This window comes from Euleptes europaea, chromosome 7, assembly GCF_029931775.1.
Source record: "Euleptes europaea isolate rEulEur1 chromosome 7, rEulEur1.hap1, whole genome shotgun sequence".
Lineage (NCBI taxonomy): Eukaryota > Metazoa > Chordata > Lepidosauria > Squamata > Sphaerodactylidae > Euleptes > Euleptes europaea.
Window position 1 is genome coordinate 68,278,735 of NC_079318.1, and position 17,866 is coordinate 68,296,600.

General features: G+C 44.2%; 1 protein-coding gene across 4 annotated transcripts in view; it reads right to left on the reverse strand.

Moving 5' to 3' along the window:
• Window positions 1-17,866, reverse strand: part of RTN4 (reticulon 4) — a 56,296-nt gene that overhangs the window by 1,160 nt on the left and 37,270 nt on the right. For 3 of the 4 annotated variants that reach the window (XM_056853919.1, XM_056853916.1, XM_056853917.1), the window contains 5 exons: window positions 12,611-12,818; window positions 10,892-11,030; window positions 5,687-5,756; window positions 2,753-2,799; window positions 1,155-1,213 (listed from right to left, as the gene is read on the reverse strand). In XM_056853919.1, coding sequence (XP_056709897.1) covers window positions 1,155-1,213; window positions 2,753-2,799; window positions 5,687-5,756; window positions 10,892-11,030; window positions 12,611-12,818 — 523 coding nt within the window. Of the gene's footprint in view, window positions 1-1,154; window positions 1,214-2,752; window positions 2,800-5,686; window positions 5,757-10,891; window positions 11,031-12,610; window positions 12,819-14,609; window positions 14,686-17,866 lie in introns of those variants that run through there. The other variant, XM_056853918.1, reaches the window with a different exon arrangement.

The window sequence follows — 17,866 nt, forward strand, 5'->3', positions numbered from 1 at the left end:
CTGTAAACGACAACAAGAAAAGCTATTTTAATGTACAGAAAGATGTGCAAGGAAGAATTTACCACCTGTTAGAAAAGGAAGAGTTGGGAGGGGCAATCCCTGCCCATTGATCCAATGCCAGCCAGAGACCAATGAAGGCAATCCTAATTAGAAGGGCTAAGACAAGGAAAATGCCTGCCAAAAAGTGCTTGCAGATCCAGGCCACAGTAAAACAAGAGTGAGGAGTGTGTGAGTATCCAAGGGACAAGTCCAAGGCAGCTTTAAGGCACTGTTCCTTCCTGGCCTCAGATACAGCAACCAGCATGATCCAAGCCCATTCCACAGGATGGCTGCTTTGGAAGTTACAAGGGAAACATGCCCTCTGTTTGCACTTCCTGACAGGTGCAATGCACACGTTTAATAGGCAAGGGAGATGGTACATGTTTACGGAGTACACTTTTCCTGCCCTACCCAAGGAGACCAGGGGACTCCCATCACTTTTCTCCTCCAAACAACCCTGTGAGAGAAGTTAGGCTGAGAGAGTAACTGATCTGAGGTCATACAGCAAGCTTCATTGTACAGTGGAGATTTGAACTTGGGTTTCCCACATCCCAGCTCAACATTATAACCACTACGCCATGCTGGTAGAAGTTGCTATTTCAACCATGATCTAAGAGGCACAAAAGGAGAAGAATACTTCTTGTCCAAAGCCACCTCAAACAGTCCAGAGGCAAGACTGCGAAGGCATTAGTCCATCAGGTCTAAAGGCACCCAGGCTGTCAGTACCACAGTAATTCAAGATGGTCATCTTTTACAGGTAAATCTGGGCTTTCAGCAACTACAAAAGACTTGAGCTGCAAGTGCTGCTATTATCCTGACAAATGTGGCAATTTCTGTATCACCCACCAATTATATTTCACACTACCTTCACCTTACTTTATACAGAGCAATTGTTCCATGAGCCCAAGTATTCAGTACATTCTAAACCAATTCTACAAAAAAATTCAATTCATTTCTACCAGAATGGTTTTTTTCAGCAGATGCCTTCCCTACACTGGTAAGAAAGGTTTTTCTTTCCTTGGGCCAACGTTCTTTCACTAAGGTAAATAAGTGTTTTGTTACATTACAGGCTATCAGCATTCACTTCCCTCCGCTTGAAGATACAGCATACTCACTTTGTCACGGCATCTTTGACATTCTTGTTCACAAGTCCCAGATAATGGTCAATTTGAACCTGAAAGGAAAATAATATTTTGACAGTTATAATTAAACTTCGGCATTTATCAAGTGTTATACCCAGCTGTGATCAAAAGTGGCCTGTATCAAAAGTTATACCCCAGTCCCTACCAATTACAGTATAACAAAAACTGGGGGAGAGGAGGCAGGCCCATCACGCGCAGCAGAAAGCACTGCTTTCTATTTAATTAGCAGCTACACAGGTTTGCTAGTGCATGATCTGAAACTGTCCCGTGTCCCCCACCACACTTTGCACCATCTCTAAAGCAGGTTGTTTGGAGTTGCAAGTACAAAAGCTGCCAAGGTGGTCTAAGGGGGGTACCCTTAAGTCTTATAGTCCCTGCTCAGTATCTGAAACCCCCAAGTGAAATAGCTAAGTGGAACAACAGAACAGGAAGAAGGATGAGCTTGGATTCAGTAGAGGACTCCCACAGACAGAAGGGGTTATTATTTTTGCTAGTTCCCTATGATTGCAGCAGATCCCCGACTCCCCACATGCTGCTCCTGAGTGTTCCCTGGGGGGTGCATTTTGGGCTGCAGCGAAGAGGGGACATAGAAATCACACTCTGCAGATCAAAATGCCTTCCATCTGTGAAAATGACTGATGGATCTAAGCCCGTGTTGGCGAACCTATGGCACGGGTGCCACTTCCGGCACGCGTAGCCCTCTCTGCCGGCACGCGTGGTTCCTCCAAGCCGCTGGCCATTCCGGCTCTGCCCTGCCCCGGATGGGGGAAAATGTGCATCTGGAGAGTGGCAAATCCAAGGCAAAACTTCCCATACTTGAGTGGCCTCTTTCTTTCTCCGTCTCCCTCCGTCCTTTTCTTTCCCTATTTTTCTTTCTCTCCCTCGCTCCATTTCTTTCTCCCTTTCTCTTTTTCTTTCTTTCTCTCCCTCCCTTTCTTCCCTTTCCCCCTCCCTTCCCTTTCTTCCTTCTTTCCTTCCTTCCTTCTTTCCCTCCAGAGGCTTCTCCGGCGCCCTCTGGGTCGGTGCGGGCGGAGGGGCGTGCAGTCCTTTTCCACCTTTGAAGTGCCCACAAGCCATCCTCCAAACACCTTTCCATTTGTCTTGATATGTAGAGAGAAAGCACTAAGGAACTAGTTCCCAATCTCCAGGTACTAGCTGGAGATCTCCTGCTATTACAAGTGATCTCCAACCAATAGAGATCAGTTCCCCTGGAAAAAATTGCCACTTTGGCAATTGGACTCTATGGCACTGAAGTTCTTCCCCAAACCCCGCCCTTCTCAGGCGCCACCCCAAAAACCTCCCACTCATGACAAAGAGGAACATGGCAACTCTAGCCTCTCCCTCTGGGCCCCCTCTGGGGGTGGTATTCAGGTTAAATTGCCGCATTGGCACTCGGCGATAAATAAGTGGGTTTTGGGTTGCAGTTTGGGCACTCGGTCTCTGAAAGGTTCGCCATCACTGATCTAAGCCCACAGCATTCTCCATCCCCTTTTCACATGTTTTGATGATTGGAACCAATTACACCCAACTACTGCCAGAACGCTAGCAATCATGTCATCCTACATACTCACCTGGTGCTTTTCATAAATAACTGGAATACTGAAGAGCGAAATCACAGCTAGATGGGGGGAAAACACATCAGATTTCAGTCTACGGATATTCAGACACTGAAAGATCTACTACTAGTTTTTTTACAACCCGTATCAAGAAAGGTGCCTGCATGCAGTTAAAAGAGACTGACTTGACCGATACAAGTGAATCTTGACTGACTTGACCGATACAAGTGAATCACCCAGGCTGTACTTGTGTTTGCTGCAGTTCTTGAAGCCTGGGAGCAAGCTGAAGCCTCAACCCTTCTGGGGCAAGCCAAAGGCCTTGATGGACCTCTCTGTAAACCCGATCAGACCAGGATGTTTAGTGTAAGCCACTTTGGGATGTCCCCATTGGGAAGAAAAGAGGGATAAGAAATGTCCTAGGTAAATTATAGAAACAGCTGCAGCAGCAAGCTGTGACCCTAAACTGAAAGGGGCACTGGGCAAGTCGAGCCTTCCTGTAGAGTGGGCCACTACCTGTATTGTACAACCCTGCAAGAACACTAATCCAGCATTAATACTTACAAACAGCCCTAGAATACCTGGTATACTATTGGCATCACAAAGTACCCCATGACTGATGAGGAGCGCAGAGGTATAATTTTGAGACCCCAGCAAAGTGCCCCATCCATTCCTCACCCAAATAAACCTCCTACACAAAAACAAGTTTCAGAGATATGAGAAGCAGCTTGTAAAAGAGAAGTACAGTCTCCCCAGATGAGTTAAAGGGATGGACAGATGCATGCCTTCCTCTTCCCCACATCTCTGGTTTGGTTCTCCCTTACATGAGGGAAACAGTGGAAGTGTGCAAGAACTACAGCAGGACCCAGCCTTCCTTCCAGGGTCACCACAGTCCTTTCCAAAAAAAAAAAAAAAAAAATCCTGAACTCTAAATTTGGGGAAGTCATGCCTCAAACACAATTTGGGCTCCTCATCCAGTAGCAAAAATAAACTTCCAAGAGGATGGATACCACTGCCAGCCTGCTCTGCTATTGTCTGTAAGGCTCAGTCTTTGTTGTGTTTGCCTGAATTTAAGCCCACTGTCCCTTTGTTTAAATAAAGAGCAAGAGGGCATTATGTCCCCAGCCTTTTCTCCTATCACTTCTGTTTTCAGACTTTCCCCAACAGAGTTTTAACACACTAATTTCTTGGACATGTCTTCCCAGTTCAATTCTTGTATAAAGAATACTTGAAAAACCCTAGAACTTAGAATCATAGAGTTGGAAGGGACCACCAGGGTCATCTAGTCCAACCCCTGTCCAATGCAGGAAATTAACAACTACCTCCCCCACACAGCCACAGTGACCCCAACCCTCCCCCCACCATGCAGGATCCCACAATCAAAGCACTCCCGACAGATGGCCATCCAGCCTCTGCTTAAAGACCTCCAAAGACTGGGACTCCACCACCCTCCGAGGCAGTGCATTCCACCATCGAACAGCCCTCACCATCAGGAAGTTCTTCCTAATGTTTAGGTGGAATCGCTTTTCTATTAGTTTAAATCCATTACTCTGTATCCTAGTCTCTGGAGCAACAGAGAGCAAGCAAGTTCCCTCATCAACATGACATCCCTTCAAATATTTAAGCATGGCTATCATGTCTCCCCTCAACCTTCTCTTCTCCAAACTAAACAAACCCAACTCCCTAACCGTGGTCTTGGAATTTTCTTTCCTGACGTTTCGCCAGCAACTGTGGCAGGCATCTTCAGAGTAGTAACACTGAAGGACAGTGTCTCTCAGTGTCAAATGTGTAGGAAGAGTAACATATATTCAGAAAGAGGTTGGGTTTGAGCTGAGTACTGTCCTGCAAAAGTAATGTGCTAATCATTGTCCTGTAAGTATCAAGATAATGTGCTAATGAGGGTGTGGTATGTTAATATGGAACCATTGTATCCTGAAGTGATCTGTTAATGTGTGAAATCCAAAGCTAATCTGCATGGCTATTGTTGGCTGTTGTCTTTGTTAGTCTGGAGGTTTTCAGAACAGGAAGCCAAGCCTTATTCATTCTTAAACTCTCTTCTTTTCTGTTAAAGTTGTGCTGATGTTTATGAATTTCATAACCTCTTTCTGACTATATGTTACTCTTCCTACACATTTGACACTGAGAGACACTGTCCTTCAGTGTTACTACTCTGAAGATGCCTGCCACAGTTGCTGGCGAAACGTCAGGAAAGAAAATTCCAAGACCACGGTTACACAGCCCGGAGAACCTACAAGAACCAATGAACTCTGACCGTGAAAGCCTTTGACAATATTTCCAACTCCCTAAGTCTCTGCTCATACGGCATGGATTCCAGACCTTTGACCATTCTGGTCGCCCTCCTCTGGGCACGCTCCAACTTGTCGACATCCTTCTTAAATTGTGGAGCCCAAAACTGGACACAGTATTCCAAGTGAGGTCTGACCAATGCAGAATACAGTGGTTGTATTACTTCCCTTGATCTAGACACAATACTCCTATTGATGCAGCCCAGAATTGCATTGGCCTTCTTAGCTGCCATATCACACTGTTGGCTCATGTTCAATTTGTGGTCCACTAAGACTCCCAGATCTCTTTCACATGTACTGTTGTCAAGCCAACTCTCTCCCATCCTGTACCTGTGCCTTATGTTGTTTCTGCCTAGGTGAAGTACCTTACACTTCTCCCTACTGAAATCCATTTTATTACTTATGCCCCAGCTCTCCAGTCTATCAAAGTCATTCTGAACTCTGACCCTATCCTCCGGGGTATTAACTACCCCTCCTAACTTGGTGTCATCTGCAAATTTGATTAGCATGCTCCCATCATCCAAGTCATTTATAAAAATATTAAATAGTACCGGTCCCAGGACAGACCCCTGTGGCACCTTAATTGCTTCTGTATAATTTTTAAGATTGTAAAGGACATGATTTAGGGAAACAGAAAAGAACTTACCCATTATCATCAAAGTCAGCCCATTGAACAAGGCACCGACATAGGTGAACACCCACATCAACACAGCAAACTGTAAGAACAAGAGAGCAGAGTGAGGGTGCAGGCATTGGAACGCTCAACTGAAAGCTGGTTTTATTGACTTTTTGCTTCTGTATAGACAATTTATTATTTCATCGTAAGCTGCCTGAAGCAGGATTCTGGAAAGGCATATTACAAATCTCCAAATAAATAAATGAAGTCAGAGCATGTCTTAGAAGCCGCCATGCATAGCTGCTGCCGATGCTGGGGGGCACGGAGACTCCCCATGCTTTGGGATCCCTTGCACATTCTAAAGTGTTAGAAGTGGAACACCCGTCAGGATACCATTTTTGGCATCATCAACTACAACTACGATGCACGTAACAAGTCTTCAGACAGCCTTCATTAACACAATTTCTTTGAAGGTGGAGTGGACAGAAAGCAACAGGACGGCAACCCTCCAACCTCCGTATGTCAGAGATAATTATAGCCAAGAGGGCTGGTAACGGGATCTGCAGCCCTTTGCAGAGAAGTCCCCCGTCTGAATTCAGGCCAGGTCAAGGATGACTCAAGGCTCACGGTATTTCAGGACTGTTCTGTGTCCCTGAAGTTCAAGAACCCAATTCCACCTAAGCAGATTCAAGGCAGGCATGACCTCTGTGTCCCCTCTGCAGTGGGACTGGAGTCCCACACTTGTGCTACAAGTTGTTAAGATCACCATGAGAAATTCTTTACCACCTCAACAGGCATATGGCAAATGTTTCATTATTCTCCCTAGAGAAAGAGCAAGTATGCCTCAAGCCAGGGCACAACCTCCAAAGTTACACTTACTGCCATGAGGCAAACACCCACTCAAATCAGCGACATTACAGGAGCCTCACAAAGATAAAGTTCAGGGTCTGCACCCGTTAGCCTGAGCCTCTACTGCTCACCCCCTCTTTATCCTGCACTTCAACAAGGGACGCCAAGTGCCTTAAAGGGAGACATTTACACCAGGGGTGGCAAACTCAATTGTTACGAGGGCCAGATATGACATAAACGTCACCTGGTCGGGCCGGGCCATGCCTCGCCAGCCCAGATTGAGAGTGGGGTGGTGGTGACTGTCTTGGCTGGCTCACGGGCCGGATAAGAGCACTCGAGGGGCCAGATCTGGCCCTTGGGCCTTCTGTTTGACACCCCTGATTTAAACCATCATATCCACAGCTTTGTTCCCCCTCTCCACTTCTCAGACAACCTCAAATCTGTGCCCCAGGAGCTAAAGAAGTCATCATATGACAGTGTCCTTTCAGCAGATGACCAGAAGCCCCAGGACCAGAGGGTGGCAAGCTGGGTCTCTATGGCACAAGGGATGCTTTAAGCCCCAGAAGGGAGGCAAACTGCTCTGCTCAACCTCTCAGTCAGAGACCCATGACAGACAACTGCCTTAAAGGGGTTGATTTCTTGGTGTCACTACATGCAGCTGCTTCACACCAAGGCTGGCTTTTTGTCCACCTAGCCTACTGGCTCTCCAGAATCTCAGCAGAGGGCTTTCCCATCTCTCCAGCCACAATCCTTTTAAAGCAAGAAGCTAGGGATTTAATCCAGGACCTTCTGCATGCAAAGCACATGCCCTGTGGCCTCCAATCAACTTCTCTCCCTCTTATCTAAGGAATCATCAGCTCTTTGTTCTCTTTTGAAGTGTTAAGATTCTCATGTTTACCTAAAAGCAACTGAGCAAGTGTTTACCTGCAAACATGAAATATTAACCACATGGAACTGACAAAAAAGGTCACCTTGTTAGGAACCAGACTACACCCTGGATGGAATGAAGATGAACACGTGTCTTGAAATCTGCGGGGTCTGCAGACGGCACCCTCCTAGCCCAAACATTAGCTGTGCCAGGCTGCTGTTATCAAGCAAGAGGGAAATGCTGACTCATCAGCTTGTGTGATCAGGCTGCCACTTCCTACTGCTAGAATGAGGGTAAAATATTCAGCGGGGAATTTGGGAGGGGGAAGGGCTCTCAAAACAAAGTCACAGAGGGAGCTTGCACAATTGTTAATAAAACAGAACAGTCATCACATGATTGCTGTGAAGGGGGCAGCCTGCAGTCACAAGAAAGCTTAGCTAAGAGATTGACAAGGAAGGTGGCGGCGGCAGTGGTTTTCCAAGTCACATAAGTACTCTTAGCCTTGGGTTTAAGGAATACAAAATAGAGATTAGAACAGCCGTGTGTGTCAGGCTAGTACAAGCTAGAAAGCGCAACACTTTAAGGAAACTACCTTGCTTATTATTTTCAAAACACAATATGCAGCTAGATCTAGCAACAATAAGAATACACAGAACCCTGAAGGCAGGCAGACCACATTAAGAGGCACAAGCTTAGGCATGGTTCTAGAACCTGTGGGCCGTGAAATTTTGCGAGTGGGTCCCAGGCTCCTGCAGTTTTAATAATTTGTGAATGCTGTATTTTTTTTCAAGTGGGTCCCTATAGCAAGTAAATATGAACTTCAGGGTCACCATACCAACAAGGATGAGGGCCACTGGCTTAGACCAGGTATGCTTTCAGCCTATATTTAAACGCTTCGGAGGCATAAGCTTGCCTTTTCCTCAAAATAGATGGAACCCTCCGATACCTCTGACTCATGGCTTAGCACATTGTTAAAAGCCTCATAGGTTAAAGCAGGGGGGGGGGGAATCAGTCACCGTTCTGGAGGCAGCAGACATGTCAAGTGGAGACCTACTGGAAACCAGCCACAGGGCTGCAGACAGCAGAGCAGTCCGGGCCAACTCAGGGCTGATATTGCATCATTTCAGAGACAGCCACTGTGGGTCAGTTCAGACATGAGTCCATCCGTGCCGTCCAAAAAGTAATGCATGGCTTTCGTTTTGACCTTTTGATTTGTATCAAAGTGGGTAACTTCAGCTTTGTTTAGGAAACACCTGAATTTAACTGACAGAGGAGATCCTTCACCTGGAAGGATTGTGCTTATGGGGCTTCTTGCTCCCCAAAGCCACTAAGGTGACAGTTCCCCATTTGGCTTCCTCTGACTCTTTATCTAGTGCATCAATTACAATCGATCTCCTGAGTTGTTAATATGACAACTATCATATACTGTATTTTTCGCTCCATAGGACGCACCTGACCATAAGACGCACCCAGTTTTTAGAGGAGGAAAACAAGAAAAAATATTGTTTTGCTCCTCTAAAAACTTGTCTTATGGAGTGAATGCAGGCTGGGTGCGTGCGCGTCGGGACAGCGCGAGCCAGAGTTCCCTGCCCCGACGGCCAGCTGGGAGGCGGGCGGAGCTGCACAGAGCCGGCTGGGTGACTGCGCGTCGGGACGGCGCGAGCCAGAGCACGTGCCCAGCCGGCTCTGTGCGGCCCCGCCCGCCTCCCAGCTGGCCGTCGGGGCGGGGAACGCCGTCCCACGCCGTCCCGACGTGCACGCGCCCAGCCGGCTCTGTGCTGCCCCGCCCGCTTCCCAGCTGGCCGTCGGGGCGGGGAACAATTCTTTTCATATTAACAACTCTCATATTAACAACTCTTTTCTCTCCTAAGACTGTGCGTGTGGTCTTATTTTTAAAACAAAGGCTTAGAAAGAACCACCCAAAGATCGGCCTCATCTGTGAAAAGTGTCTAAAACTGCCAAATGGCTAATGGCTGTTCCATTCTGGAAAAGCAGATAATATGCATTGAATATAAACAAGCGTTGGGTCTTAGAGGGGTCTGAGAGACTTTGGTTGTTTAGCAAGGGCTGTACGAGTCTTGCCAAAATCCTAGTGCAACCAGCCCCCTTTCCAGCAGTACGGTAACGTCAGCAAGACCTCTGGTCTTCACAGACAGGGATGCAGGGTGGTTTCCAATGCCAAGTCTGGCAGAGTTCAGCACAGCTCGAAGCCAAATCATCTTGCCGGCTGGTACAGCTTTCCAGGCAGCTGCTGAAAGTAACGCACAGGGACTGGCATTCTCTGGTCCGCTGGGACTATTCTACTCCCTTTGCCTTGATGGCAACAGCAACTGGCATTTTAGATATCACTAACAGAGAAATGCTCACAATTAAAATAAACCTACAGTTTAGCTTGTTTTGGAATAGTTCCTACAGTTCTAGCTGCCTCATCTCAAAAAAAGGTATTGGAGCTGAAAAGGAACAGAAAAGCGCAACCAAAATGATCAATGTGTTGGATCACCTACCCTATGAGGAAAGGGTTAACGTGTTTGGGTCAATCTGATCCAGCAGGGCAACTCTTTTATGCTTTTAGTCCTCAAATAATGGTGGAAAATTCCAAACATTATACCTTCTTTCAATTTGTTTTAAGGCTCATCGTCACCTGTACTGGGAATTTCCCGTTATATTTAAAGAGAGCATCCTGTGTGTCTTAATCCACATACCAGGAAAGAGCATCCAGCAGAGCATGCTAAGACTCTGGCTTGGTCCTGATGAAGAACCTTCATCAAATGCATCAAGCCGGGGGAGGGGGTCTAAATTTCAGCCCCCTCAGCTCACCCAACCAGTAACTAACTGCAGCTGTGGTAAGTCAATAAAGCAAAACAGACATCAGTTAATCATTAGGCAAGTGTCAGGCACCGTGTGAGTCTCTCTGATAACACAGCTAATCTTTCATCTCTGTGAATTCTATGGCTATTGAAGCTGCCAATACTGTCTATACTAATACCAGAAAAACTCGCTTCACAGCTCAGAACCAAAACAGCTCAAGGCCACAGATAGGGTGGTGCCTGTGTGCACATCGCCCCACCTACCCTATGGGTCTAAAAAACAAACAGGCTTTTTAGTTTATTATATTTCCCTTTAATTTTTTTTTTTAAGTAAAGGAAAGTTTCTGGTTAGAAATCCGGGGAGCTCCTGCTCTCCAAAACGATAGTGCTACAAACTCTGTGACTCTGGCATATGCAGTTCCACCCCTCCTGCCAAGAATGTGTTATTTAACACAAAGTATATATGCAGCCTCTTTCTTGGATTTGCTAAACATATTGAACTACCAAACAAGGGCATGTTAAACTTCACAGTCGCTTGAACGCATGCTGATGGGAAAGGAAAGTGCACGATTCTTGCACTCTTCAGAAATCCAGCAGCCCCAAACATCATGAGCGGATGAAAGTATCACAATGAAATATGCTGGGTGTACTGACCACTAGAATGCAATTTAACATAACCAAACTCATTACAGTATCTGCTTCCACTCTTACCTTTAGAGAATCCACCAAGTCATCCACTAGGAAGAGGCGCCTGAGCTCCTTAATTGTATTGTTGAAGTGGCCAAGCACAACGTGGCTATATTTCTGGACAAGCTCTTCGGACACAGCAACATCTTTATCCAAGTAAGCCCTGGAAGAAAAAAACGTGCCACCCATAAGACTCTTGGCATCCAGAGCTTGTCCAGCTCTCCGAGTTCTCAATCAAAGCACAATGAAAATGAACGGAGAGGTCACGGTGCCCTAATACTGGATAGACGGACAAAACTTAAGAGCTGGGCTTCTTCTAAATTATTCATCGCATTCAAGAACACTTGAAATCTTAGTGGCTTACAAGAATGGGCACAGTTAGTTAACTGAGCTGTCTTTATTGTCAGAAACGTCTGACTATTTAAAGCCATCCAGCAAATAGTAAACAAACAAGACTAGTTCCCACAAGTTCGAGTAAAATTAGGCAACTGAAGTCTTAAATACAACTGGAGAAGCTTTTTTAACACCACTCACTCTCCTCTAGCAGAATGTCTGGCCCATTGTCATCAGCTCTTATGCCATTCAACCGACCACAAAAATTGAGCCATTCCACATCCCCACAGCTTCAGCTTTCAATGCCGTACTTTCATTCCACTATCCATTTACCACCCCATCCCAAACACCGCCTGCCTGCCATGGCCAAAGACATTACACCCCCAAGTCATGAAATGCAAACCCCTTTCTAGTTTTGAGACAGAAATGAAACTGTTCACTTTTCAGATATTTTTCCCCCTTAGGACTAGATTTGGGCCTTTTATAAAAAAATCTTTCCCAGTATTGGTCTAGGAGTTACAAAAATTGTTTGGAAGCCATGTAATCCAATCTTCAGCTCTATCACCTCAGAAAGTTTTCAGATGTCCTTGGTTAACAATGACATAGGAAGAAAGCTAACATTATGCTCCATTATATCTGTCCTATGTCATTTTTGCAGAAAAGGCCTCCATCTAGAAAACCACCTTAATGGATCCTTATGTCAGCACAATAGTGTCCATTTTGTAATATTATTTTTGTTCCCTAGAGTTTAACTAGGGTTTTTGTGCTTTCCAGGTTGTTTTAAAGCAGGGGTCCCTACCTCGTGCATTTTCAAATTTTGAGAAAAGTGGGTGCCACCATAAAATGGCTGCCAACCACAAAAAGTTGGGAGAATCCAAGACAAGCATCAGTGCTACTTAGTCACATCATCGTAATTGTTCCCTTTTCTCTTACAAAGGGATTTTGTACAGATGGGCCGTATTCTGCTTCCAAGTGATTCCGCTCAGGGGCTATCAGAAATCTTATTGCTCAGAAGACAGTGACAAAGGAACCAAGGATTGTGAAAAAATTACTATGGGTAGGATCCCAGCTATCATGTATGCTGAGAAAAGGGGATGGGCGATTTCTACCAATTCCCACCTCCTGCAGTTGACCTAGACTCCTCCTCCATACTTTCCCTGGGGTCCTGTCTTTCCTAGATGCAAAATTTCAGGGGGCATTTCTGGATGCAGCAGGAAGGTGGAGAAGTCACACACCACCAACAGAAATCCCTCTATCAGCAGAGATTTGGGGTAGGATCCGAGTTTCACCTTCAAGGTGAAGGTTATAAAAGGTGGCTTAACCAACCACACAACAAACAAAAAGCCCAAAAGCCACACAACCCTTCATCTCTGCAAAAGAAGCTACTTGAAAAGTAGGAAAAAGACCTACCTAAATGGATGGCCATCATCAGACTTCTGGATTGCTTGGATAACTCCCTTGTATATCCTAAAGCTGATGGTCACTGTCAGGAGGCCCAAGGCAATGTAAGCAACAACACTCACAATACTGAATACCGTTAAAGAAAGCAGCAGGAACAAGCTGGCACCGAACACCACGCCAGTCTTCTTAACATCTCGCCAGTAAAGGAGGTCGACAACTGGAAAGATTTAAAAGGAAAGAGATCAGAGGGCATGGCCGCTAGTGTTGCAATGTAACATCACTTGATCCATCAACAATAATAAGTTGCCCTAAGTTTTTAAAACCACAAGTGTTTGAGAGGGGTTCCCACCCCCACTTCACAGCTTACACATATACATGCACACGTATATACAAACAAAAAATGAGTTTCATGCTTGAGCTACCAAATTCAACAAGAATTTAATTCAAAAGGTATAGTAGCAGTGATGTCAATTACAGTGTGGTCATTGCTACTCAGCAGAACATAGAAAGCAACAACAGTACCTTAAGTACCTCCCAAAAGCAGTTAAAGGGCAGAGCCACAAAGTAATTGCGCAATTAAAATCCTTCAATATGCAAAAAAACTGATCCACTTCCTTTAGTACAATTTCCTCACAATGAGTGTGCTTGGATAGGAATGTACCAATAGTGCATGGAAAGCACATGAGCAGAAGATCCATGCCATTATGTACGCTTATGGAATATGACCAAGAAATAAAAAGTTGCAGAGAAACAGTACGTGTAAATAAATATAAAACAAATCAGAAATACATGTCCAAACCGGTATTGACAGCCCGGGCTCTTTATTTAGTATTTTTTGTATTCTAGCAATGTTTTAATTGGGTTAATGACCACTGAAGAAGACTTGGTCAAAACCCATTTGGTCAAGTATTTCTGATTTATTTTACATGGTTATAATTGGTATCTATTATATTTTGGTTGTAAATTTCCAATTTGTTTTGGTATTTTATGTATACAGAGACAACTTGTACACATTTGTGATAATATATTTATACATACTGTTTCTCTGCAACTTTTTATTTTTTGGTTTTGCTCTTTGTTGCAGTTCTTCTTTTTTTCATTCTATGCATATGGAATATGGACATGGGGAGAAAAAACAGAACAGGAGAAATAGCTCTGAGTGAACCAACCATACACACTCCCCAGGGAGGGGACTAACTAATACTTTCAGTCCTAATCAAATAAATGTAGCTTTATTTCAGCTTAAACTTTATTTGCACCTTGCATTTTGCTTGCATATGAACCCCCCCACTCAACTCAGATCCTCCAAATAAAGTTTTGTTGTGTCTACTTACATTTGGGGGATGGGTGGGCTTTTTTTAGCCTCAATGTAAACAGTTACAAGATAGTTATCTTTCAGTTCACATAATGTTGAGCAAGAAGGTACATTTATTGCTTAACAGAATTTAAACTGCTTGCAAGATGAAACTTTCCTCCTTCACTTTAAAATGCACATAAAGTATCCACAAATAGGGACAGGTGCAACAAAAGGGCCTAGAAATAAATTTATTTTGTTGCAAAGGCATGAATGAGCAATGTTTGCCAGACAAAAATAAATCAAATAAAGCAAGATAACCCTAGCTTTATTTTAAAGCAAATAGTGCAGGCTACATTTGGTAAGCAAGCTAGAACTGTCATTTGGTATTTCTAAAAATAGCAGGGCTAGCACGGTGCCTTGCATTCACAGCTCATCCAGTTACATTTTTTTCCTTTGCTTTTAAAGCAAGTGTCTCGGCATGACAGCTGTAAAAGTCTTCCTATTATATCTTCCAAAAAAGCTTTGCAGTTCCAACTGCAGCTGCTGCTGCACCAAACAAAACATTTCCACCTATCCTGAATCCTATTTCCCCCCCTCACAGAATTAAGAGAACAGGTCCACAGTAAAGTTGCATTTTGAGGCACAGAATGAGTGCAGAGGAAAAAAACCAAGAGTTAGCAGCACACGAGTCTGAACCCCATGCACACTCACCACTTCTGGCATCCATCTTGCAAGTGCTCCTGCAAGCACGGATTTTACACAGCTGACTAGCAAGCCTTTCCACTTCCTGTTAGGGCACTCACAGGTCATCTGATAGACACAACCGCCTGCTGTCTCACCAGTGCACAAATCAGAAAAGCCCAGACTAATGCAGCGTATTTTAAGCTGTCATCCAATGACAGCCTCTCCACCAAATTCATTCCTTGGAATACAAAACATGTATTTGCAGCTATATCGATGTGCAATATCTGAGTTTTAGGAAAACGAAACCAATTTTTTAAAAAAGAGAGTGAAGGACATCAATCCCAGGTCAAGATCTGTTCAGAAGAAGTGTATTTGGAGAGGATCTAAATTAGAAGGCACTTGTTCAACTATCTGAATGCCGTTTTACAGAAGATAATATTTTATTTAGAAATGCACTTACGGCGTTATTTTTGGATTAGTTCTATAATTATTGGTATGCATTAAAACAGGAATACCTCAGAGTGAGAAAATTGATGTTCTGCATATTTTTTTAAAAAAACAGGCACCTGTATATTTGCAATATGCAGGAATGTTCTATTTGTAAGTTCATACATTTGAAAGGTTCATCAACTTTGTTTCTACTTTATGAAAAATTGAACATTTAAAGAATGCGGGCACCAATGATGTGCTCCAAAATTGTCCATAGAGTCCAATGAAAGACAATTAAGAGGAGGTTGGATGATTACAGCTTGCTCTATTGGCCAAGAAGACATAACCGGGTGATCCAGGATCCAGACAAAGCTCAGCGACCCTGTCACACCGAGGGAGGGGAAATGCAAGAGGTTTTATAGACATTTGACATTCCAATAACATTCGATGTTAGCTTGTCAATGCAACGTCATTAGTTTCTATAGCGCCTGCGTGAGCAAATGCTACATTAATGAATGGAGCTTGTCCCCTTGAGAAAGCTCTCAGTGTGCTTTTGCAGGGTGAGGCGAAAGTTACTGAAGGGGGAAGGGGGGGAACGTCGGAGAGTTCCTTATCAGACATTGGAATGTGTGTGCTTGGTGCTATGCAAGTGAAAGGAAAGGAGGGGCCATTGGGAAGCTGCTTCCTTGGCTTTTCTTGGAAGCAGTTAATGAAACTATTTAAACTTGTTTTTGGAAGGCTCAGCAATACTGCTATGGTTGCCTAGCAACCCGCCAAGTAGGGTTGCCAACCTCCAGCTGGTGGCTGGAGATCTCCCGCTTTTACAACTTATCTCCAGGCAATAGAAATCAGTTCACCTGGAGAAAATTGCCACTTTGGCAATTAGACTCTGTGGCATTGAAGACCCTCCCCTCTCTGAATCTCGCCCTCCTCAGACTCCACCCCCAAAATCTCCAGGAATTTCCTAACCCAGAGCAAGCTATCCTACCCCTAAGGCCACTAATATCTCAGTGTTGTTGTTACTTTGGGGGAAGGGTTAACTGCCCCCCCTTTTTAGTGTTCAGATTTTTCTGCAAACCTGGGGGTTCTCTTGGGTTTGTAGAAAAATCCTTACCTGTCCCTAGCCTTACTATGTGGATTTTTTAATCCACACTATAGGGCCCAATTCAGAATTAGATGGCATCTTTTCATTTCCCATATCTACACAATGCATTTACCTTGTTATGGTTTCTGAAGTGGCACAACATTGAACCGACCAACCTGGGACTACCATAACCATCAGTAAAAGTATAGAGATATAGCACGATACAGTGCAATATACACCTGGAATCAGACTTGGGACTAGGATCAAATACTTGCTCTGCCCTGAAGTTCACTGGGTAACCCTGAACTAGTCACCACCTCTAAACTTAAATTTCCTCACAGGGTTGTAGTTGTTTGAAGGATGAAGTGGAATGACACTGTGCTGCTGCCATGAGCTTCTCAGAGGAAACATGAAACACAAGTGTCATTAGCCAAAAATTCTCTCCATTTTCTATCCACTCCTCCTAGTGGAAACTTAAAAGCATTGATTTCTTTCCAGTAACTTATTCAGAGGACTGCACTTACAATCTAACCACAGTGAAAACAAAACCATAATTTTGTGTTATGTCTGAGTTGCAGGGCGAGTTTGTCACATTACTTTAGTTGCGTGATCCACAGTATGGCAAAATATCAATTTATTCTACATCCAAAAGCCCTAGATTTAGTGATCAGGTAACTTTATTGTACACCAATAACACACACATTCTATATTTAGAACTTGCAAACATATAACATACAGGAGCAATAAGTTTTTTTAACGGAAAAAAGATTTTGAAGGTTAACATAATGTCACACTGGATGAGATCAAGAGCCTGATCTAGTCCAGCAGGTTTGGGGGAAAGACTGAAAAAAGCAGAAAGAGTGCTGTGTGCTCTGTGTTAGAAACAAATCTATTCTGTAACTAAGAGGGTACAAATTTTGCAGCCAGAATAAATTATGCAAGAGCTGCATATATATTCTTATTTTTCATAATTTATGCAATACAGTTCACCATGAGGAAGGACAAGATACTACAGACCTAGTGAACACCTTGCTTAGGCCACACATTTTCTTCCAGGCTTTCCAGGTTTTATGAAGTACAGCTACATGTTTTCAAAGACTTTCCTCACAGCAAAGTTAATATTTTTTGTAGTCAGTCTGGGTATCTATTGCTGGGTTCTACAGCTAATACTAAAATACTGTGCTTGCAAAATCCATAAAACATTAGAAATAGATACTGATAACGAGGAAGCTATAGGAGCAACAGCTTGTGGGGAAAAACAGGAAACTGCATTGTACAGAGTAATATGCCACCCCCAACCACAAAAGTGCCATGTTTGCTCCCAGGTAGCTTCCAAGACTTCCTCTAATTTGGGGGTCCCAAACCTTTCTCAGCCTGTGGGCACCTTTGGAATTCTGAAACACAATGGTGGGCGAAACCACAAAATGGCTGCCCCAAGAGGTGGAGCCAACCACAAAATGGCCACATCAGGAGGAGGAGCCACACACACTCCTAGAGTAAGTCCAAGTGCAGGGAAGAAGAGAGGTAATTTTAAAAATACACCAGGAAAAGAAAAGAGACTAAAAACCAACACTATAGTAGCATTGCCACCAAAGCATCATTATTTCCTGCATAAGACTCCCACCCACTTTCTGAAAACACTTGGCGGGCACCAGGTAAAATGTTGGCAGGCGCCACGGCACCCACGGGCACCATACTGGGGACTCCCTGCTCTTATGTCCACCCATCTTAAGTGTATGTCTGTAAAGGCTAGACATTTAAGGTGCAAAAT